Below are 25,463 nucleotides of genomic sequence, written 5' to 3' on the forward strand. Positions count from 1 at the left end.
TAAGATGGGTGTGTGTGACTGTGACACATAAGGTGACCTGAATCAATGAACACCCGATAACTTTATTGTCTGCATTTCAACATGCTTTTATTAAGACATAATTAGAGATGGCAGCAGACGTCAGTAAGATAAGGTGTGGCAAAGTCATCAGAGAGCAAAACAGCCCTGTGTGAAAACATTCCTGAGTTTACTATTATTTAACTAATTACACTGAGTATTTTCAAATATGTTGATCTTTAAACATAATAGAGTTGCAGCTTCATCTGTACTTGGAGATCTGTTTGAACTGTCAAATTAACATGTCAAGAGCAAAATATATGTTTAGATTCATGAAACAACAAAAAACACAGACAGATGAGCTTCCGTGGTTAATACTTCTTATAGCTAAATCATGTTTGCTGTGCTAAGCCTTTATAACAGAGCAATGAGGAATCAATACATAATTTCAAATGTAGATACAGCAATACAGCATTAAAGCATTATTAACACATCTTTAAAAGGGTTTGAGGGATTTCAAAAATACTGCAGTGCAATATTTCATGTAGTATTAGGTAGGAAGCTCTGACTATTCGTTCCATACTCTACCAACATTTATCAAATTTGCTCCATGTTGTGCTTTATAGTGGGCTGGTTGCGGATCCACATGCAGAACTAAGGATGCAGAACAGGAGCAAAAAAAAAAACAACGTTTTATTGTTGGAAATTCAACATAATTCAGCAGGAAAAGACTACCAGATAAACTATCATAAAAAAATCCCACAAAACACTGGGCACAGGAATACACAATGTGGGAGGACATAATAATAATAATAATAATAATAATAATGGATTGGATTTATATAGCACTTTTCAAGGCACCCAAAGCGCTTTACAATTCCATTATTCATTCACTCTCACATTCACACACTGGTGGAGGGAAGCTACAGTTGTGCACATGACAGTGAACAGAGGGATACTTGGACAAAATCAGACAAAACTCCAAACACTGGGTCCTAGTACCAGAAAACACCAACACATCCATAAAAAAATACCCATAATAATTTTACAAAGCAAAAGACAAAATGAAGACTCAGTGACACACCAAAGGAATCCTTCTTGTTCATTTATAATTAGAAATGAAACAGGTTTTGCATACCCTTTTTGTTTAAATGTACAATTGAACAAAAGGTGTGGTAAAGTGCTCTGACAGATTTATTTAAAAAGTGAGGACATGAGTGTTTGAATGTTCACGCTGTAAAAATGTAAAGACACGCAATCCTGAGCTCACCTGTTCAGTATATAAAGTGTAGCAGTGCTCCTGAGGTTTAGTATCACAGTCCAGGGAAACTAATCTGCAGCACTGACCTGTTCATCACAATGAAGCTGACTGCTCTGATCCTCCTCTTGGGAATATCCAGCACAGGTAACTACACTTTTTCTTATCATTCAGGATTTGAATAAAGCACTTCAAATCTAACACTAAAACACTTCAAATTTAACAGTAAAAGAAAACAAACAAACAAACAAACAAAAACCTTAAAATTTATTTTATACATGTATTAAATGTCTTTTCCCAAAAACATCCAAACACTTTACAAGAGGATCACTTAGTTATGTTTGTGGTGGATCGAACCACAAACATAACTAAGTTTCTTTTACATTGACAGGAAAACAAATATCTGTCAGCATATCCGTAGGGAATATAGATTATTACATGTGATAGACCCAATTAAAATAAAACAAATAAACAAACAAACAAACAAAAACAGGAGCCTTTAAGAAAGATATGCCAGACTTTTTGTTTTAGGTTATAAAATCTGTTTCTGAATCTGTTTGGCAAACTGATGTTTGATGATTCACTTTGTTCAAATTATTTTACTGAGTGGATTAAGTCTACTTCATACTAGAAATAAGGAAAAGTGATGACCAAATATACGTGAAGGACATAATGATGGATATTAGGATTAGGACTTTGTTGAAAATCTTAGTTCAGTTTGTTAAGGTTTAGGGCCTGGATGGCTTGAGGTTAGAAGCTCTTCTTGAGTCTCTCTGTCCTTGCCCGGATGATACGGAACCTTGGAACAGTTTGTTGCCAGGATGGGATGGGTTCTTCAGTATCTGACCTGCTCTAGTCCAGCATCTCCTGGTGTAGGTGTCCCTAAGGGGGGAGGGGCAATCCTGCAGCAGCATTCTGCTGTACGGATTACTCTCTGAAGAGCTTTTTGGTCCTTAACACAGCTGTTCCCAAACCAGGATGTGATGTTCTGTGTGAGGATGCTCTCCACAGCGCCTGCATAGAAAGTCCTGAGGATCACCAGCGAGACCCTGAACTTTCTCAGTTGTCGGAGGTGGTACAGGCACTGCCTAGCCTTTTTGGTCTAGACCTGAATGTGAGCAGACCATGTCAGGTCTGAGGAAATGTGGATACCGAGATACTTGAAGGACTGCACCCTCTCCACTGGAGCTCCATTGATGATAATGGGCTTGTAGTCTCTGTGCTGACTCCTTCTGAAGTCCACCACTAGCTCCTTGGTCTTGCCGACATTCAGCTGGAGGTGGTTATCCTGGCACCATGATGCCAGATTCTTCACTTCGTCAATGTAGGCCTCCTTATCGTTGTTGGAGATGGCGCCCAACACCACTGTGTCATCAGCAAACTTCATAATGGTGTTGGAGCCATGGGTGGCCACACAGTCTGAAGTATAGAGAGAGTAGAGCAGTGGCGAGAGGACACACCCCTGTTAATGGTGACGCTGTTAGAGACGCATCTATCCACCCTCACCACGTGAGTTCTGCAAGTGAGGAAGTCCAGCACCCATGCACACAGACGGCTGTTGAGTCCTAGATCCCTCAGCTTTGTGAACAGTCTGCTGGGCACTATTGAGTTAAATGCTGAACTGTAATCAACATTCTTTTCTTGCACTAGTTCAGTGGTTCCCAAACTTATTTTGCTAGGCCCCCCTTTGTTTTACAAGAAAAACGTTCGTGCCCCCTGCCCCCTTCTCGCGCGTTTACGCGCCCCATTCTCGCGCGCTAACACATCCTCCAACCACACACACCCATATTTTGCTCCATTGCGGTTTATTTCACACCTCGAACATTTAGTAAACAATTAAACAAATACAAGTAATCTGCAATAAATGACAGGTAGTAATAAAATAAACTACTAACTCTTTTAGGCTACATCCACACCTACACGGATATTTTTGAAAACGCAGCTGTTTCGTCCACACGTAAACTGCGTTTCGAATCACCGAAAACGGAGATTTTTTTTTTTTGCATTTACGTGTGGACGAGGAATTCAGAGTTTGTCACTCAACGTCAAATGTATGTGCCTTTTTTTCACGTCACGCTGTGCGCCACGTTATTGTTTACATGAGATGAATTGCAAAATGGCAGATAGAGACAAAATACTGTTAATCTTACTATCTTCAGGTTTTACAGGCTTACATATACACACGCAGTTACTGTCCCTCCATTTAGAAAGGCAGAGGCGTCACAGTGCGATTATTTTACTTGTAGTTGTTTTTTTTCATGTGTAATAATATTCAACATTGCTATCGATACATTTTTCAAAAAATGCCTCTGTGCAAAATGGGTTTAAAACATAAACAACTGTGGGATCCTGTTTGTCCGTGATTTGAACAGCCCAGTGCTGCTCCCGACACAGGGAAAACCAATTCTGCAGGGGAGACCTACCTTGGCACTTGTGCAGGTGAAGCGAAAGGGAAGATATGCTTCACCATATTTTCTAGTCTTTGGCTTAGAATGAAGTTGGTTTAGAAACATGTTCAGTGACGCTTCATCTCCTGCTTTGCGTTTCTGTAGGCGCCCCGTGCTAGCAGTGTCCAAGCCTTTTGCCCCCCCCCCCCCCTTCATTCCGCTCCTCCCCTGCAATGGCCCCACACTTTGGGAAGGTCTGCACTAGTTGGTGCTACTCATGCCATAAAAATTATAACATTTTAAATATAGACTCAGAAACTGTTAAATGGTTGACAGTTGTTGGAGCAGGCCTCCGTGATTTAAATGATCCTTATTTCATTAACCTTAAATTAACACTAATGTAGTGTTTCATGTCACTTTATTAAAAAATATATTTATACAGATGTTAAAGAGATTAACAGCATTTCATAAATCTGTGCAACAGCTTAAAAAATAGAAGAGATAAAGACTCTTTAATAATACCAGTATAGTGGGGTATTTAAAAACCTGTAATCTTTCATTTTAACTTCAGTCCTTTCATTGTTTCTCTCCTGATTGCAGCTAGAGCCCTTCGGTGTAGAACCTGCAAAGATCAGAAGTGTTCAACCACAGTAGCAAAAAAATGTTCTTCAGAGACCATGTGTGTTACAGCTACTATTTTAGGTAATCTTTTCTTCATATTATTTCATACAGTTCAGTAAATTTCAAATACCTGTGAAGCTATGTGTGCTTTCCATCAACATTAATAAAATTCATCATTAAAAATATTAAAATTACTTTGCAGCTACCTCATCTGGAACTACGGCAACACAAATCTACAAGGCATGTGCATCTTCCTCCCTGTGTCCAACTACGGGCTCTCAGACATTTTCAGTTGACCTGGGTGTTCAAAGTGCTCTTACATCTGCCACGTGCTGCAACACGAATAACTGCAACTCAGCAACTCTGGCTGGTAAGTAGAAATCAGTTAAGTTAAAGACACATAACCAAACAGACAAGACAGAAATGGATAAGAAACAATATTCTGATATCTGCTGAAATATTCTGTTCTAAAATGAAATTATGTTCTTTTCTGTTTCAGCCCCTACTCCTCAGAAAAGTAACGGCCTACTATGTAACTATTGTTCCACCTCTCAGTGCAACACACCATTGCAATGTCAGGGAGTGGAGGACCAATGCTTTCAATCAATGAGTGAGTCTTCATCATGCATACTTTAACAAAAAGCATCTTTAAATTTGGTTTTTGCATAAAATAAATTCAACAAACATTCTTTTTTTTCAGTCAGTCAGGAAAACCATTACCAAGCATTTTATCCGTATTTGTAATGAATGTGATTGTGTTCACATTCATTACAAATTCACATAAATATATTAGTTAAGAAGTATTCCCAAAACATAAAAAAAAAAGTCAATATTTGTAGCATGGAGGTACTGATTAATCCGTCAGTTATTGTCATGAATAATCATTTGTATAAAACAAGAGCTGAAAACAAAGAGATAAATGTCCATCACAAAAAGATCAAAGTAAAGAAAATACACATGAAAACATCAAGAGGAGCACTTTGATTTCTTGATGATGGAAAAATCAGTTACCTGCTTTAAATGGAAAAAAAAAAACATATGTGATAATAGAACACCGAGTGTAGGAACACTGTTCATTAAAAGGAAATCACTTTGGCTTCTGACATTGTGAGTACATGTTTTCAATAACTTGAATGTGAAAGTCATGAAACAACTGACTGAAAATCAGGCTCTGTTCGTGTGTCTAATTAAAAATTGTTTACTGGTGGGTATGGTATTATACATTAGAAATGTTGAACACACAACTCAGGTCTTAGAGTACACACAAAAGTCACTACAGTAAGATTTCAAGTTTCAGCATTGTCAGCAAACAGAACAGATTAAAAAAGATGTTAGATTACTTTTTATGTACAAGATATTTATGTTTGCTAAATGGAAATAGTTTACTGAAATGATGCCTCGAAAACGTTTCGAACTTATACCCATTAATATTATATTTTTATATAAGTATGTCTTAATTTTCAAGGGCTACTACACAGTCATGTATGTCTAAAAATATGTGAAATTGTTAAAACTGGGATTTTTCATCTACAGTGAACGATGGCACCAACGATTTTCCTGCTTACGGCTGTGCATCCAGCAACCTCTGTAAAGCTGCTTCAAGCCTGGGTTCTCTACCTTTCATGCAGAGTGTTGGTATCATAAAAATTGGACCAACCTGTACTTTACCCACAACAACTGCAGCACCAACCAAAACCACAGTTGGCCCAACCACAACGATTGCAGCACCAACCACAAAAACAGCTGCTCCAACCACAACAACAGCTGCTCCAACTACAACAACAGCTGCACCACCAACAACAACAGCTGCTCCAACCACAACCACCGCTGCTCAAACCATAACCACTGAAGCAACAACCACAACCACTGTGGCATTAACCACAACAACAGCTGCTCCAACCACAAAAACAGCTGCTCCAACCACAACAACAGCTGCTCCAACTACAACAACAGCTGCACCACCAACAACAACAGCTGCTCCAACCACAACAACAGCTGCTCCAACCACAACAACTGCAGTACCAACGACAACCACAGCTGGCCCAACCACAACAATTGCAGCACCAACCACAACAACAGCTACTCCAACCTCAACAACAGCTGCTCCAACCACAACAAAAGCTGAACCACCAACAACAACAGCTGCTCCAACCACAACAACAGCTGCACCAACAACAACAACAGCTGCTCCAACCACAACCACCGCTGCTCCAACCATAACCACTGCAGCACCAACCAAAACCACTGTGGCATTAACCACAACCACAGCTGCTCCAGCAACGACAACAGCTGCTCCAACCACAACAACAGCTGCTCCAACAACAACGGTGGCACCAACAACCACAACAGCTGCTCCAACCACAACAACAGCTGGCCCAACGACAACGATTGCAGCACCAACCACAACAACAGCTGCTCCAACCACAACAACAGCTGAACCACCAACAACAACACCTGCTCCAACCACAACAACAGCTGCACCAACAACAACAACAGCTGCTCCAACCACAACCACTGTGGCAACAACCACAACAACAGCTGCTCCAACCACAACAACAGCTGCTCCAACTACAACCACTGTGGCACCAACCACAACAACAGCTGCTCCAATTCCGACCACAGCTGCACCAACAACAACAACAGGTGCTCCACATGGTGGTGCTACACATGCCATAAAAATGATAACATTTTAAATATAGACTCAGAAACTGTTAAATGGTTGACAGTTGTTGGAGCAGGCCTCCGTGATTTAAATGATCCTTATTTCATTAACCTTAAATTAACACTAATGTAGTGTTTCATGTCACTTTATTAAAAAAATATATTTATACAGATGTTAAAGAGATTAACAGCATTTCATCAATCTGTGCAACAGCTTAAAAAATAGAAGAGATAAAGACTCTTAGTATAGTGGGGTATTTAAAATCCTGTAATCTTTCATTTTAACTTCAGTCCTTTCATTGTTTCTCTCCTTATTGCAGCTGGAGCCCTTCAGTGTGAAACCTGCACAGATCAGACGTGTTCAACCACAGTAGCAAAAACATGTTCTTCAGAGACCATGTGTGTTACAGCTACTATTTTAGGTAATCTTTTCTTCATATTATTTCATACAGTTCAGTAAATTTCAAATACCTGTGAAGCTATGTGTGCTTTCCATCAACATTAATAAAATTCATCATTAAAAATATTAAAATTACTTTGCAGCTACCTCATCTGGAACTACGGCAACACAAATCTACAAGGCATGTGCATCTTCCTCCCTGTGTCCAACTACGGGCTCTCAGACATTTTCAGTTGACCTGGGTGTTCAAAGTGCTCTTGCATCTGCCACGTGCTGCAACACGGATAACTGCAACTCAGCAACTCTGGCTGGTAAGTAGAAATCAGTTAAGTTAAAGACACATAACCGAACAGACATGACAGAAAGGGATAAGAAACAATATTCTGATATCTGCTGAAATATTCTGTTCTAAAATGAAATTATGTTCTTTTCTGTTTCAGCCCCTACTCCTCAGTCGAGTAATGGCTTACTATGTAACTATTGTTCCACCTCTCACTGCAACACACCATTGCAATGTCAGGGAGTGGAGGACCAATGCTTTCAATCAATGAGTGAGTCTTCATCATGCATACTTTAACAAAAAGCATCTTTAAATTTGGTTTTTGCATAAAATAAATTCAACAAACATTCTTTTTTTTCAGTCAGTCAGGAAAACCATTACCAAGCATTTTATCCGTATTTGTAATGAATGTGATTTTGTACTTTAAATCTTTAAAGATGAAGATTTGCTAATCAGTGTAGGAAATTATACATATTTGTCCACAACACATACAGTGGGGCAAAAAAGTATTTAGTCAGCCACCGATTGTGCAAGTTCCCCCACTTAAAATGATGACAGAGGTCAGTAATTTGCACCAGAGGTACACTTCAACTGTGAGAGACAGAATGTGAAAAAAAAATCCATGAATTCACATGGTAGGATTTGTAAAGAATTTATTCGTAAATCAGGGTGGAAAATAAGTATTTGGTCACCTCAAACAAGGAAAATCCCTGGCTCTCACAGACCTGTAACGTCTTCTGTAAGAAGCTTTTCTGTCCCCCACTCGTTACCTGTATGAATGGCACCTGTTTGACCTCATCATCTGTATAAAAGACACCTGTACACAGCCTCAACCAGTCAGACTCCAAACTCCGCCATGGCCAAGACCAAAGAGCTTTCGAAGGACACCAGGAAAAGAATTGTAGACCTGCACCAGACTGGGAAGAGTGAATCTACAATAGGCAAGCAGCTTGGTGTGAAAAAATCAACTGTGGGAGCAATCATCAGAAAATGGAAGACATACAAGACCACTGATAATCTCCCTCGATCTGGGGCTCCACGCAAGATCTCATCCCGTGGGGTCAAAATGATCATGAGAACGGTGAGCAAAGATCCCAGAACCACACGGGGGGACCTGGTGAATGACCTGCAGAGAGCTGGGACCAAAGTAACAAAGGTCACCATCAGTAACACACTACAACGGCAGGGAATCAAATCCCGCAGTGCCAGACGTGTTCCGCTGCTGAAGCCAGTGCATGTCCAGGCCCGTCTGAAGTTTGCCAGAGAGCACATGGATGATACAGCAGAGGATTGGGAGAATGTCATGTGGTCAGATGAAACCAAAGTAGAACTTTTTGGTATAAACTCAACTCGTCGTGTTTGGAGGAAGAAGAATACTGAGTTGCATCCCAAGAACACCATACCTACTGTGAAGCATGGGGGTGGAAACATCATGCTATGGGGCTGTTTTTCTGCCAAGGGGACAGGACGACTGATCCGTGTTAAGGACAGAATGAATGGGGCCAAGTATCGTGAGATTTTGAGCCAAAACCTCCTTCCATCAGTGAGAACTTTGAAGATGAAACGAGGCTGGGTCTTCCAACATGACAATGATCCAAAACACACCGCCCGGGCAACAAAGGAGTGGCTCCGTAAGAAGCATTTGAAAGTCCTGGAGTGGCCTAGCCAGTCTCCAGACCTCAACCCCATAGAAAATCTGTGGCGGGAGTTGAAAGTCCGTGTTGCTCGGCGACAGCCCCAAAACATCACTGCTCTTGAGAAGATCTGCATGGAGGAATGGGCCAAAATACCAGCTACTGTGTGTGCAAACCTGGTAAAGACCTATAGTAAACGTTTGACCTCTGTTATTGCCAACAAAGGTTATGTTACAAAGTATTGAGTTGTATTTTTGTTATTGACCAAATACTTATTTTCCACCCTGATTTACGAATAAATTCTTTACAAATCCTACCATGTGAATTCATGGATTTTTTTTTCACATTCTGTATCTCACAGTTGAAGTGTACCTCTGGTGCAAATTACTGACCTCTGTCATCATTTTAAGTGGGGGAACTTGCACAATCGGTGGCTGACTAAATACTTTTTTGCCCCACTGTAAATATATTAGTTAAGAAGTATTCCCAAAACATAAAAAAAAAAAGTCAATATTTGTAGCATGGAGGTACTGATTAATCCGTCAGTTATTGTCATGAATAATCATTTGTATAAAACAAGAGCTGAAAACAAAGAGATAAATGTCCATCACAAAAAGATCAAAGTAAAGAAAATACACATGAAAACATCAAGAGGAGCACTTTGATTTCTTGATGATGGAAAAATCAGTTACCTGCTTTAAATGGAAAAAAAAAACATATGTGATAATAGAACACCGAGTGTAGGAACACTGTTCATTAAAAGGAAATCACTTTGGCTTCTGACATTGTGAGTACATGTTTTCAATAACTTGAATGTGAAAGTCATGAAACAACTGACTGAAAATCAGGCTCTGTTCGTGTGTCTAATTAAAAATTGTTTACTGGTGGGTATGGTATTATACATTAGAAATGTTGAACACACAACTCAGGTCTTAGAGTACACACAAAAGTCACTACAGTAAGATTTCAAGTTTCAGCATTGTCACCTAAAAGAACAGATTAAAAAAGATGTTAGATTACTTTTTATGTACAAGATATTTATGTTTGCTAAATGGAAATAGTTTACTGAAATGATGCCTTAAAAACTTTTCGAACTTATATCCATTAATATTATATCTTTATATAAGTATGTCTTGATTTTCAAAGGCTACTACACAGTCATGTATGTCTAAAAATATGTGAAATTGTTGAAACTGGGATTTTTCATCTACAGTGAACGATGGCACCAAGGATTTTCCGGCTTACGGCTGTGCATCCAGCAACCTGTGTGCAGCTGCTTCAAGCCTGGGTTCTCTACCTTTCATGCAGAGTGTTGGTACCATAAAAAGTGGACCAACCTGTACTTTACCCACAACAACTGCAGCACCAACCACAACCACAGCTGGCCCAACCACAACGATTGCAGCACCAATTACAACAACAACTGCTCCAACCACAACAACAGCTGCTCCAACCACAACAACAGCTGCTCCAACCACAACAACAGCTGCTCCAACCACAACCACTGCAGCACCAACCACAACCACAGCTGGCCCAACCACAACATTTGCAGCACCAACCACAACAACAGCTGCTCCAACCTCAACAACAGCTGCTCCAACCACAACAACAGCTGAACCACCAACAACAACAGCTGCTCCAACCACAACCACCGCTGCTCAAACCATAACCACTGCAGCAACAACCACAACCACTGTGGCATTAACCACAACAACAGCTGCTCCAACAACGACAACAGCTGCTCCAACCACAACCACAGCTGCTCCAACAACAACGGTGGCACCAACAACCACAACAGCTGCTCCAATTCCGACCACAGCTGCACCAACAACAACAACAGGTGCTCCACATGGTGGTGCTACACATGCCATAAAAATGATAACATTTTAAATATAGACTCAGAAACTGTTAAATGGTTGACAGTTGTTGGAGCAGGCCTCCGTGATTTAAATGATCCTTATTTCATTAACCTTAAATTAACACTAATGTAGTGTTTCATGTCACTTTATTAAAAAAATATATTTATACAGATGTTAAAGAGATTAACAGCATTTCATCAATCTGTGCAACAGCTTAAAAAATAGAAGAGATAAAGACTCTTAGTATAGTGGGGTATTTAAAATCCTGTAATCTTTCATTTTAACTTCAGTCCTTTCATTGTTTCTCTCCTGATTGCAGCTGGAGCCCTTCAGTGTGAAACCTGCACAGATCAGACGTGTTCAACCACAGTAGCAAAAACATGTTCTTCAGAGACCATGTGTGTTACAGCTACTATTTTAGGTAATCTTTTCTTCATATTATTTCATACAGTTCAGTAAATTTCAAATACCTGTGAAGCTATGTGTGCTTTCCATCAACATTAATAAAATTCATCATTAAAAATATTAAAATTACTTTGCAGCTACCTCATCTGGAACTACGGCAACACAAATCTACAAGGCATGTGCATCTTCCTCCCTGTGTCCAACTACGGGCTCTCAGACATTTTCAGTTGACCTGGGTGTTCAAAGTGCTCTTGCATCTGCCACGTGCTGCAACACGGATAACTGCAACTCAGCAACTCTGGCTGGTAAGTAGAAATCAGTTAAGTTAAAGACACATAACCGAACAGACATGACAGAAAGGGATAAGAAACAATATTCTGATATCTGCTGAAATATTCTGTTCTAAAATGAAATTATGTTCTTTTCTGTTTCAGCCCCTACTCCTCAGTCGAGTGATGGCTTACTATGTAACTATTGTTCCACCTCTCACTGCAACACACCATTGCAATGTCAGGGAGTGGAGGACCAATGCTTTCAATCAATGAGTGAGTCTTCATCATGCATACTTTAACAAAAAGCATCTTTAAATTTGGTTTTTGCATAAAATAAATTCAACAAACATTCTTTTTTTTCAGTCAGTCAGGAAAACCATTACCAAGCATTTTATCCGTATTTGTAATGAATGTGATTTTGTACTTTAAATCTTTAAAGATGAAGATTTGCTAATCAGTGTAGGAAATTATACATATTTGTCCACAACACATAAATATATTAGTTAAGAAGTATTCCCAAAACATAAAAAAAAAAAGTCAATATTTGTAGCATGGAGGTACTGATTAATCCGTCAGTTATTGTCATGAATAATCATTTGTATAAAACAAGAGCTGAAAACAAAGAGATAAATGTCCATCACAAAAAGATCAAAGTAAAGAAAATACACATGAAAACATCAAGAGGAGCACTTTGATTTCTTGATGATGGAAAAATCAGTTACCTGCTTTAAATGGAAAAAAAAAACATATGTGATAATAGAACACCGAGTGTAGGAACACTGTTCATTAAAAGGAAATCACTTTGGCTTCTGACATTGTGAGTACATGTTTTCAATAACTTGAATGTGAAAGTCATGAAACAACTGACTGAAAATCAGGCTCTGTTCGTGTGTCTAATTAAAAATTGTTTACTGGTGGGTATGGTATTATACATTAGAAATGTTGAACACACAACTCAGGTCTTAGAGTACACACAAAAGTCACTACAGTAAGATTTCAAGTTTCAGCATTGTCAGCAAACAGAACAGATTAAAAAAGATGTTAGATTACTTTTTATGTGCAAGATATTTATGTTTGCTAAATGGAAATAGTTTACTGAAATGATGCCTCGAAAACTTTTCGAACTTATACCCATTAATATTATATTTTTATATAAGTATGTCTTAATTTTCAAGGGCTACTACACAGTCATGTATGTCTAAAAATATGTGAAATTGTTAAAACTGGGATTTTTCATCTACAGTGAACGATGGCACCAAGGATTTTCCGGCTTACGGCTGTGCATCCAGCAACCTGTGTGCAGCTGCTTCAAGCCTGGGTTCTCTACCTTTCATGCAGAGTGTTGGTACCATAAAAAGTGGACCAACCTGTACTTTACCCACAACAACTGCAGCACCAACAACAACCACAGCTGGCCCAACCACAACGATTGCAGCACCAATTACAACAACAACTGCTCAAACCACAACAACAGCTGCTCCAACCACAACAACAGCTGCACCACCAACAACAACAGCTGGTCCAACCACAACAACAGCTGGTCCAACCACAACCACTGCAGCACCAACCACAACCACAGCTGGCCCAACCACAACATTTGCAGCACCAACCACAACAACAGCTGCTCCAACCTCAACAACAGCTGCTCCAACCACAACAACAGCTGCACCAACAACAACAACAGCTGCTCCAACCACAACCACCGCTGCTTCAACCATAACCACTGCAGCACCAACCACAACCACTGTGGCATTAACCACAACCACAGCTGCTCCAACAACGACAACAGCTGCTCCAACCACAACCACAGCTGAACCACCAACAACAACAGCTGCTCCAACCACAACAACAGCTGCACTAACAACGACAACAGCTGCTCCAACCACAACCACAGCTGCTCCAACAACAACGGTGGCACCAACAACCACAACAGCTGCTCCAACCACAAAAACAGCTGGCCCAACCACAACGATTGCAGCACCAACCACAACAACAGCTGCTCCAACCACAACAACAGCTGCACCAACAACAACAACAGCTGCTCCAACCACAACCACCGCTGCTCAAACCATAACCACTGCAGCACTAACCACAACCACTGTGGCATTAACCACAACAACAGCTGCTCCAACAACGACAACAGCTGCTCCAACCAAAACCACAGCTGCTCCAACCACAACAACAGCTGCACCACCAACAACAACAGCTGGTCCAACCACAAAAACAGCTGCTCCAACCACAACCACTGCAGCACCAACCACAACCACAGCTGGCCCAACCACAACATTTGCAGCACCAACCACAACAACAGCTGCTCCAACCACAACAATAGCTGAACCACCAACAACAACAGCTGCTCCAACCACAACAACAGCTGCACCAACAACAACAACAGCTGCTCCAACCACAACCACTATGGCAACAACCACAACAACAGCTGCTCCAACCACAACAACAGCTGCTCCAACCACAGCCACTGCTGCTCAAACCATAACCACTGCAGCAACAACCACAACCACTGTGGCATTAACCACAACAACAGCTGCTCCAACAACGACAACAGCTGCTCCAACCACAACCACAGCTGCTCCAACAACAACGGTGGCACCAACAACCACAACAGCTGCTCCAATTCCGACCACAGCTGCACCAACAACAACAACAGGTGCTCCACATGGTGGTGCTACACATGCCATAAAAATGATAACATTTTAAATATAGACTCAGAAACTGTTAAATGGTTGACAGTTGTTGGAGCAGGCCTCCGTGATTTAAATGATCCTTATTTCATTAACCTTAAATTAACACTAATGTAGTGTTTCATGTCACTTTATTAAAAAAATATATTTATACAGATGTTAAAGAGATTAACAGCATTTCATCAATCTGTGCAACAGCTTAAAAAATAGAAGAGATAAAGACTCTTAGTATAGTGGGGTATTTAAAATCCTGTAATCTTTCATTTTAACTTCAGTCCTTTCATTGTTTCTCTCCTGATTGCAGCTGGAGCCCTTCAGTGTGAAACCTGCACAGATCAGACGTGTTCAACCACAGTAGCAAAAACATGTTCTTCAGAGACCATGTGTGTTACAGCTACTATTTTAGGTAATCTTTTCTTCATATTATTTCATACAGTTCAGTAAATTTCAAATACCTGTGAAGCTATGTGTGCTTTCCATCAACATTAATAAAATTCATCATTAAAAATATTAAAATTACTTTGCAGCTACCTCATCTGGAACTACGGCAACACAAATCTACAAGGCATGTGCATCTTCCTCCCTGTGTCCAACTACGGGCTCTCAGACATTTTCAGTTGACCTGGGTGTTCAAAGTGCTCTTGCATCTGCCACGTGCTGCAACACGGATAACTGCAACTCAGCAACTCTGGCTGGTAAGTAGAAATCAGTTAAGTTAAAGACACATAACCGAACAGACATGACAGAAAGGGATAAGAAACAATATTCTGATATCTGCTGAAATATTCTGTTCTAAAATGAAATTATGTTCTTTTCTGTTTCAGCCCCTACTCCTCAGTCGAGTAATGGCTTACTATGTAACTATTGTTCCACCTCTCACTGCAACACACCATTGCAATGTCAGGGAGTGGAGGACCAATGCTTTCAATCAATGAGTGAGTCTTCATCATGCATACTTTAACAAAAAGCATCTTTAAATTTGGTTTTTGCATAAAATAAATTCAACAAACATTCTTTTTTTTCAGTCAGTCAGGAAAACCATTACCAAGCATTTTATCCGTATTTGTAATGAATGTGATTTTGTACTTTAAATCTTTAAAGATGAAGATTTGCTAATCAGTGTAGGAAATTATACATATTTGTCCACAACACATAAATATATTAGTTAAGAAGTATTCCCGAAACTTTAAAAAAAAGTCAATATTTGTAGCATGGAGGTACTGATTAATCTGTCAGTTATTGTCATGACTAATCATTTGTATAAAACAAGAGCTGAAAACAAAGAGATAAAAGTCCATCACAAAAAGATCAAAGTAAAGAAAATACACATGAAAACATCAAGAGGAGCACTTTGATTTCTTGATGATGGAAAAATCAGTTACCTGCTTTAAATGAAAAAAACAAAAAAAAAAACATGTGTGATAATAGAACATCGAGTGTAGGAACACTGTTCATTAAAAGGAAATCACTTTGGCTTCTGACATTGTGAGTACATGTTTTCAATAACTTGAATGTGAAAATCACGAAACAACTGACTGAAAATCAGGTTCTGTTCGTGTGTCTAATTAAAAATTGTTTATTGGTGGGTATGGTATAATAAATTAGAAATGTTGAACACACAACTCAGTTCTTAAAGTACACACAAAAGTGACTACAGTAAGATTTCAAGTTTCAGCAATGTCAGCAAACAGAACAGATTAAAAAAGATGTTAGATTACATTTTATGTACAAGATATTTATGTTTGCTAAATGGAAATAGTTTACTGAAATGATGCATCAAAAACTTTTCGAACTTATACCCATTAATATTATATTTTTATATAAGTATGTCTTGATTTTCAAAGGCTACTACACAGTCATGTATGTCTAAAAATATGTGAAATTGTTGAAACTGGAATTTTTCATCTACAGTGAACGATGGCACCAACGATTTTCCTGCTTACGGCTGTGCATCCAGAAACCTGTGTGCAGCTGCTTCAAGCCTGGGTTCTCTACCTTTCATGCAGAGAGTTGGTACCATAAAAAGTGGACCAACCTGTACTTTACCCACAACAACTGCAGCACCAACCACAACCACAGCTGGCCCAACCACAACGATTGCAGCACCAACCACAAAACCAGCTGCTCCAACCACAACAATGGTGGAACCAACAACAACAACTGCTGCTCCAACAACGACAACAGCTGCTCCAACCACAACCACAGTAGAAGCAACAACAACAACTGCTGCTCCAACCACAATCACTGTGGCACAAACCACAACAACAGCTGCTCCAACCACAACAACTGCTGCTCCAACAACAACAACAAAAGCTGCTCCAACCACAACCACTGCAGCACCAACCACAACCACTGTGGCAACAACCACTACAACAACTGCTCCAACCACAAAAATTGCTGTTCCAACAACGACAACAGCTGCACCAACAACAACAACAACTCTTCCAACCACAACTATAGCTGCCCTAACTACATCCTCTGTGGCAACAGCCACAACAACAGTGGCATCAACAACAACCACTGCTGGACCAACCACGTCCACCGCCGCTCCAACCACAACCACAGTAGAAGCAACAACAACAACTGCTGCTCCAACAACAACAACAAAAGCTGCTCCAACCAAAACCACTGCTGCTCCAACCATAACTACTGCAGCACCAACCACAAAAACAGTAGCAGCAACAAAAACAACTGATGATCCAACAACGACAACAGCTGCTCCAACCACAACCACTGTGGCACCAACCACAACCACAGCTGCTCCAACCACAACCACTGCAGCAACAACCACAAAAACAGTAGAAGCAACAACAACATCTGCTGCTCCAACAACATCAACTCCTGCACCAACCACAACAACTGCTACTTCAAAAACGACAACAGGTGCACCAGTCACAACAACATCTGCTCCAACCACAACCACTGCAGCAGCAACCACAACAACATCGGCTCGAACCACAAGCACTGTGGAAGAAACCATAGCCACAGCTGCTCCAACCACAACAACAGCTGCTCCAACCACAACCAAAGCTGCACCAACCACATCAACTGCTACTCCAACAACCACAACTGCTGCTCCAACCACGACAACAGCTGCTCCAACCACAACAACGGTGGCACCAACAATCACAACTTCTGCTCCAACCACGACAACAGCTTCACCAACCACCACCACAGCTGCTCCAACCACAACCACTGCAGCAACAACCACAACAACAGTAGGAGCAACAACAACAACTGCTGCTCCAACAACAACAACAGCTGCTCCGACCACAACAGCTGCTCCAACCACAACAACAGTGGCACCAAAAACAATAACTGCTGCTCCGACCACGACAACAGCTGCTCCAACCACAAAAACGGTGGCACCAATAACAACAACTGCTGCTCCAACCATAACCACAGTTGCTCCAACCAAAACCACTGCTGCTCCAACCATAACTACTGCAGCACCAACCACAAAAACAGTAGCAGCAACAAAAACAACTTCTGCTCCAACCACGACAACAGCTGCCCCGACCACAACCACAGCTGCTCCAACCACAACCACAGCTGCTCCAACCTCAACCACTGCAGCACCAACCACAACATCATTCGCAGCAGCAACAACAACTGCTGCTCCAACAACAACAACAACTGCTCCAACCACAACAACAGCTGCACCAACCACAACCACTGTGGCGCCAACCACAACCACTGCTGCTGCAACCACAAACACTGTAGCACCAACCACAGCAACAACTTCAACCACAACCGCTGTGACAACAACCACAACCACATCTGCTCCAACAACAACTGCAGCTTCACCAACCACAACAACAGCTGTTGCACCCTCAACAACAGCTGCTCAAACCACAACCACAGCTGCTCCACCCATAACAACAGTTGCACCAATCACAACAACTGCTGCTCCAACCACAGCAACAAGTGCACCAATCCCAACAACAGTAGCACTAACCACAACAACTGCTGCTCCAAAAGCGACAACAGCTGCTCCAACCACAGCAACAAGTGCACCAATCACAGCAACAGTAGCACCAACCACAACAACTGCTGCTCCAACCACAACAATGGTGGCACCAACCACAACAACTCCTGCTCCACCATCGACAACAGGTGCTCCAACAACAGCAGTATCTGCTGTGACCAAAGCCACCGCATCTGCAACCACAACAACTGCTGCACCAATAACAAACCCAGTTGCTCCAACAAAATCAACAGCCTCACCAACCATAACATCACCTCTAACATCAGCTGTTGCTCAGACCACAATACCTGCTTCAACAGCATCATCAACAACAACAACAGCTACTCCAAATCCAAGCACTGCGTCAAAAACCACAACAACAGCTGCGACAACAACCACTACAATTTCTTCAACAACTAAATCATCCACGACAACAACAAGTAACGCATCTTCTGTCAGAATGAATGTAATCCCTCTTGTACTGGGACTCTTTGTCTTTACCATCTATTATTAAACAGGAAAATCACAGATGGAAACCCCATGAAAACCACTAAAACTGTGAAAGGATGTTTTTTTTTTTTATTGTCAGTGTTTACTTCTGTTCTTCTTGTTTAGTTGGGATTTAAATTTTTGTAAGAAAAGGAGTCTGGGTAAACCTGAGGATGGATAACTATTTAACCCACAATTACCTTTTTCCAAGTGAGTTATAAAGTGTAATATATATTTAATATTTATTTACAAATATATTTATCTTTTATTAAACTTATCATGCAAATGTCTTTAAGAAATGTAATAGTGTGCAATAATATGAACAGAAATATATATCCATATATCCATAACTAGTTATTTGGGGATTTTTGTTATGCATATATATTGTCAGTTTTATATTACAACAGTGATTCAATGACAGCATTGTAAAACTACAACAACAATTACACCAAAAATGCCAAAAGATAACAACTGTGACTGTGATAAAGTTTTCAACAGACATTATGATGGCTTTTTTGTGTGTTTTGGAACTATCCCATTGATGACAAGTGTGGGGAATATAAAAGCTATGACAATATATTTGCTTTGAATAATGTTATGATTATTCTGAATGTCACTTGTTTTCTTGATTTTTCTCAATCATACTGATAGCCACACATGGCCCCAGTTTTATCTTTCATATAATTACATAGTAACTGTATGTTATTTAAGATGAGATACTCTGGTTTCCCCAGAATGTAGACTTTTACTCTCTTCATCTTAATAAAACTATTAATGCATCAATTGTTTTTCTACATGAATTACCGTACCTATAAAATATTTAAAAGTTTCTTCAATGAAATGTTATATTTTATAATACTCATCAGTGTTATTAGAAAATGTAATATTTTGGGGGGCTTTTGTAATTGCCAGTAAATTTTCCTAATGGAAATACAAATTTGGATAATTGAAAAGGAAGAAGGATGTGTTGAAGTATTTTTCTTTTTAAACTAATATAATCTTTGTTTCTTGTAATCATGTTTCAATAATAACACAGTCCTCTGATTTTTAGTGGATCTAAAAAGCCCTAACCACTTGTTTCTTTTGTATAATGTCTAAAGGGTTTTGAGTGGCTGACGAGACTAGAAAAAAAAGCTTCATAAATGCTTGTACATGACATTGTAGTACATAATATACCATATCAAAAGAACCTAAATTGATGGTTATAATGGAACTAATAACTAATATGAATTTAGGCAGGTTTGCAACCAAGCAGAGAAGTCTTCCAACATCCCAAATAATATGTCTGTGAAGGTTCTCAGTCATCCAGGTTATTGTAGTCAAAGGAGCTTGCAAAGAAAAGCCGTAGAACTGAAGAACTGAAGAAGCTTCTCGGATGAGAGGTGAAATGTCTTCAAGCAACTTAAAGAAGTCCAGACGCTTTTCTTTGCAAGGTCCTTTGACATCCCAAATAATAATTATGAAATCACCCTTTTTTAAAAAGTCAAGTACAGAACATGCCATGCAATCATTTGTTAATTAAAGCATTACAGAAACCAAAATGGACACTCCGATGGAGGGAGGAGGTCAGCAGCTGAGGTGGTGTTACTCAGGTTGGATGGCTGGCTTTGCGTTCTGAATTTGACGTTCTGATTCAACTTCTTTACTCAAGTAAAAGTAAAGAACGTAAGAAAGTAAAAAATAGCTATTTGAAGGACATTTCCACCAGCCATTTTTGTGCAAAGCTAACTGAACCTCTTGCTATATTAATATAATAATATTAGTACATGGGAACACAAAGTTGTTGTTTTTTTACTGTGCATCCACATCTAAACAGAGATAAGTACAATCAGGAGGTGGGGAAACCCTAAGATTAGTTGTAATGAAAGAATAACAAGTCTAGAATTTCTGACCTGTGCTACTGCTGCTCTGATTTAGTGCTCTTTGTGGATTTATTTATACAACTCAATTCAACCAAATCTAACCCAATATTCCACAAACTGTTTTGTTTTGCTTTGGCTGATTACCATCTCCTACACTGACTTTATAGGGGAAAGTTTTTGCTATCTTTATGCTAGTTGGTATAGAGTTGGTATGATGGTGGAATTCAATGAATGATTCTAAGTACCATCAGTTTAAATTCAAATTTATCTCTGCTCCACTTGATGTAACCTAACTCTGACCATGAGCACCTTACCTTTAAATCTAACCTCTCTTCTTCCTGTCTTGCCCTATCTTTCCTACAACTTTCTCCATCTGTGAGTGAAGTTATCTTTTGTTCTTTTCTCTCCATTCTCCCTACAGCAGCTGTACCTTTAGCTACAGTAGTAGACACACTCTGTGACTTACTGCACACAAACAGTTTGTGTTTTGCTCTGCAAACCTGTTAAATGGAATTCCTTCACATAGAGTTTCAAACTCTGCGAGAGTCTATGGAGTACCGTTTGCAGCAGGTGAAAACACTTGCTGACAAAAACTCAAGACCTGACAAAAACTCAAAAGTAAGGCGTTGTCTTTGCCTCCACATCGGCCTTACAACTGTGGAATCGACCTACTCCCAGGCGCTCCCCTGCCAACAAGTCGGCTCTACAGTCTGTCTAAACCGGAACGCGAGACCATGGAACGCTACATAACGGAGTCTCTGACCGCAGGTATTATTCGCCCATCTACTTCACCTTTAGCAGCAGGATTCTTTTTTGTGGAAAAGAAAGATAAGAGCCTGCGTCCCTGCATTGACTTTTGAGGGCTGAACAAGATCACAGTTAAGAATAAATATCCACTCCCCCTGCTGGCCTCAGCATTCGAACTACTACAGGGGGCGGTCGTGTTCACCAAACTGGATCTTCGGAACGCCTATCACCTAGTTCGCATCCGCAAGGGTGACGAGTGGAAGACGGCTTTCAACACCCACCTGGGGCACTTCGAATACTTAGTGATGCCTTTCGGTCTTACTAACGCCCCTGCAGTCTTCCAGGCCCTGATTAATGATGTGCTCAGGGACTTTATTAACCATTTTGTCTTCGTGTATCTGGATGACATTCAGATTTTTTCCAGGTCGCAGACTGAGCACATCAACCATGTACATCTGGTTCTACGGCGCCTATTGGAGAATCGCCTTTTTTGAGAAGCGGAAAAATGTGAGTTCCATGTGCAAACTATTTCTTTTCTGGGTTTCATTGTGGAACAGGGGCGTTTGCGAGCTGACCCGGCCAAAGTCAAAGCCGTAGTGGAATGGCCTGTTCCCAAGACCCGCAAGGAGATGCAGAGGTTCCTGGGCTTCGCCAATTTCTACCGCCGCTTTATCAGGGATTTCAGCAAGGTAGCCCTTCCTCTAACCAACCTAACTTCTCCTAAGTTGTCTTTCCAGTGGTCCTCCGCAGCCCAGCAGGCGTTTGATCGGCTCAAGCACCTGTTTTCCTCAGCTCCGGTCCTCGTCCAGGCGGACCTCGGCCGGCCTTTCATCGTGGAGGTGGACGCGTCCAATTCGGGTGTGGGAGCGGTTCTCTCCCAACGGATCGACGGCAAGCTACATCCCTGTGCGTTCTTCTCCCGCAGGTTGTCTCAGGCCGAGAGAAATTACGATGTGGGCGACTGGGAGCTGCTCGCCATCAAGTTGGCCCTCGAGGAATGGCGACATTGGCTGGAGGGCACTGAGCAGCCTTTCGTGGTGTGGACGGACCATAAGAATCTGGCGTATCTCCAGGCAGCCAAGCGCCTCAATGCCCGACAAGCCAGGTGGGCCTTATTTTTTACTTGTTTTCACTTCTCCATTACTTACAGGCCGGGTTCTAGGAATACTAAGCCCGATGCGTTGTCGCGCCAGTTCGCACCGGAGACCGACGAGGACGAGAAGGACAAACCCATCCTGCCCCCCACCTGCATTGTGGGCGCACTTACATGGGAGATTGAAAAGGTGGTCAGGGACGCCCAGTGACGTGAGCCCGACCCCGGCACGGGCCTGAAGGGGAAACTGTATGTTCCGGCCACAGCACGTAGTCAGGTCATTCACTGGGCACATACCGCCAAGTTTTCGTGCCATCCAGGTAAAAATCGCACTGTCTCCTTTCTACAACGTTTGTTTTGGTGGCCCTCTCTTATTCTCGATGTCCAGAACTATGTTGCGGCATGCCCGGTGTGCGCACGGAACAAAACCTCCAACTTACCTGCTTCTGGCCTCCTGCGACCGTTACCCACTCCAAAACGCCCGTGGTTGCACATTGCCCTGGACTTCATCACCGGCTTGCCTCCCTCTTCAGGTAACACCTCCATTCTAACCATTGTTGACCGTTTTTCCAAGGCCACCCACTTCATTGCTCTGCCCAAGCTCCCTTCTGCCCTGGAGACGGCCCAGTTACTGACACAGCATGTGTTTCGGCTCCACGGCATACCCCAGGACATCGTTTCCGACCGTGGCCCTCAGTTCACCTCGCGGGTTTGGAAGGAGTTCTGCGCCGAATTGGGAGCTCAGGTCAGTTTGTCCTCCGGGTTCCACCCCCAGACTAATGGTCAGACCGAAAGGGCCAATCAAGAGCTGGAGGCCATGTTGCGTTGCGTCGCATCGTCGAACCAAGCGACCTGGAGCGACCAGTTGGCCTGGGTGGAGTATGCCCACAACGCAAGCACTTCATCAGCAACTGGACTCTCACCCTTCGAGGCATCGCTGGGGTATCAACCCCCCCTCCTCTCCATCTCTGAGGGAAAGCTGGCGGTTCCCTCGGTCCAGCACCACCTTAGGCGCTGTCGTTGGGTCTGGCGGGCCACGCGCGCAGCGCTCCTGAGAACGGCCGAGCGGAACAAGGCATTGGCGGATCGCCGCCGCACTCCAGCTCTGGATTATCAGGTTGGCCAGCGGGTGTGGCTCTCCAGCAAGCACATCCCTCTTCGGACTGAGTCCAAGAAACTGGCCCCTCGGTCTCTTGGCCCCTTTGCCATCCAGGAGATCCTGAACCCGGTGACGGTCCGGCTGGCCCTTCCGCCTGCCATGAAGGTACATAACGTCTTCCATGTTTCTCTGATTAGGCCCGTCCGGACCAGCCCTTTGTGCCCGCCCTCCGGGCCCCCGCCACCCGCCCGGGTTATCGACGGCGCCCCGGCGTATTCCATTACTCGCATAATGGATGCCCGGCGTCGTGGTAGGGGCTTTCAGTTTTTGGTGGATTGGGAGGGGTACGGTCCGGAAGAACGTTCTTGGGTGCCGCGGTCTGCCATTCTCGATCATCGCATGGTGAGAGAATTCCGCCGCCGGCATCCAGACAAGTTTAGCAGGTCGCCCGGTGGCTCCCGTTAGAGGGGGGGTACTGTCACGGTCGGACAGTCCTTCCGGACGACTCTGCTTGTGTGTATGTTTTCTGTGTGTGTGTTTGCTTCTCCCTCCCTGGTCCTTGGGCTGTTTACAGAAGTGCGCGCCGTGGGAGAGGCGTGTCCTGGCGACTGTCGTCATTGGGAGTCCCCCTTCGCTGTTGCCGGCCACCTGCAGCTGATTACCTGACCAGCCGTTGGTAATCATTCCTCCCGGCTAGAAAGAGGTATTTAACCTGGACTCGCGGCGACAGTCGACGTGGGATTATTACTCCAAACTGGTATAGTCCGTGCGAGCAACGCGAGTTTGTGATTCGGCGAGCGTGTGGCTAACAGTGGATTTTCCTTCTTCCTCCAGGAGGGGCGAGCGGAGAAGCGAGTTGGGGAGCACACACACCAAGGGAGTTACAACACAGAACGCACTGGGAGAAAGGGACGAGCACGAGTGGGAAATTGCACTTTTGAGTGAATTGTTGGACTTGCCTGTCTGTTTCACTGTAAATAAACGCACTGTGTTTCTGTGAAAAAGAACCGCGCCTGGGTCCGTCTTTTCCGTGACACCAACAGATTATCAGTCTGTTGGTAATCCAAGACTGCATAAAAATGTGGGGAATTAAAGCATTTTTTAACACAATCCCTTCATTTCAGGGGCTCAAAATTAATTAGACAAATTAAGTAGTTAAATAACTAAAAATAAAATGTTTATTTCTAATACTTGGTTGAAAAACCTTTACTGGTAATGACAACCTGAAATCTTGAACTGACGGACATCACCAGATGCTGGGTTTCATCCTTTTTAAAGCTCTGCTAGTCCTTTACTGCAGCTGCTTTCACATGCTGTTTGTTTTTGGGCTTTTCTGTTCGAAGTGTAGTCTTCAATAAATTAAATGCATGTTCAATTGGTTTTCAGGTGACTGAATTGGCCATTCAGAATATTCCACTTTTTTGCTTTAATAAACCTCTGGGTTGCTTTGGCTGTGTTTTGGGTCACTGTGCATCTGTATTATGAAATGCTGGGGGAGGATAATATCTTACTGTTCTTATAAGAAATAATAAGAAAGTAATAAATAAGTAAATAGCAAGTAAGTCATTAGAAGCTGCCTTTGCTACCCTCACATACATATAATTAACAACCTGAGAAAACTAAAACTGGAGTAAAATTAAATAATTACTAAGAAAACACAATTTCATGTGCAAAGGCTGCATTTGAAAAACTTTGAACAGGGCAACAAATCTGGGAAATTCCTTGCAAACTAG

The 25,463-nt window shown here is 41.9% G+C and overlaps 1 protein-coding gene across 1 annotated transcript; it reads left to right on the plus strand.

Moving 5' to 3' along the window:
- The first annotated feature begins 1,356 nt into the window (after nucleotides 1-1,356).
- Nucleotides 1,357-24,195, plus strand: LOC102795203 (uncharacterized). Its single transcript, XM_087840410.1, has 23 exons — nucleotides 1,357-1,402; nucleotides 4,243-4,344; nucleotides 4,466-4,633; nucleotides 4,763-4,873; nucleotides 5,797-6,906; nucleotides 7,245-7,346; nucleotides 7,468-7,635; nucleotides 7,765-7,875; nucleotides 10,452-11,078; nucleotides 11,417-11,518; nucleotides 11,640-11,807; nucleotides 11,937-12,047; nucleotides 13,018-14,390; nucleotides 14,496-14,506; nucleotides 14,749-14,879; nucleotides 15,001-15,168; nucleotides 15,298-15,408; nucleotides 16,385-18,589; nucleotides 21,470-21,559; nucleotides 21,707-21,987; nucleotides 22,096-22,643; nucleotides 22,689-22,824; nucleotides 23,020-24,195. The coding sequence occupies exons 1-23, from the start codon at nucleotides 1,357-1,359 to the stop codon at nucleotides 24,193-24,195; spliced, it is 9,156 nt and encodes a 3,051-aa protein (XP_087696536.1).
- Nucleotides 24,196-25,463: the final 1,268 nt, after the last annotated feature.

Source organism: Neolamprologus brichardi, chromosome 4, assembly GCF_056152115.1.
Source record: "Neolamprologus brichardi isolate AB-2024 chromosome 4, ASM5615211v1, whole genome shotgun sequence".
NCBI lineage: Eukaryota > Metazoa > Chordata > Actinopteri > Cichliformes > Cichlidae > Neolamprologus > Neolamprologus brichardi.

Bases quoted from the DNA above. Each gene is read 5' to 3' on its own strand.
- LOC102795203 (XM_087840410.1), top strand. From the start codon at position 1,357: ATGAAGCTGACTGCTCTGATCCTCCTCTTGGGAATATCCAGCACAG. The intron at 11,079-11,416 runs GTGCTCCACATG...TCCTGATTGCAG, and splicing joins TGCACCAACAACAACAACAG to CTGGAGCCCTTCAGTGTGAA. The intron at 15,169-15,297 runs GTAAGTAGAAAT...TTTCTGTTTCAG, and splicing joins CAACTCAGCAACTCTGGCTG to CCCCTACTCCTCAGTCGAGT.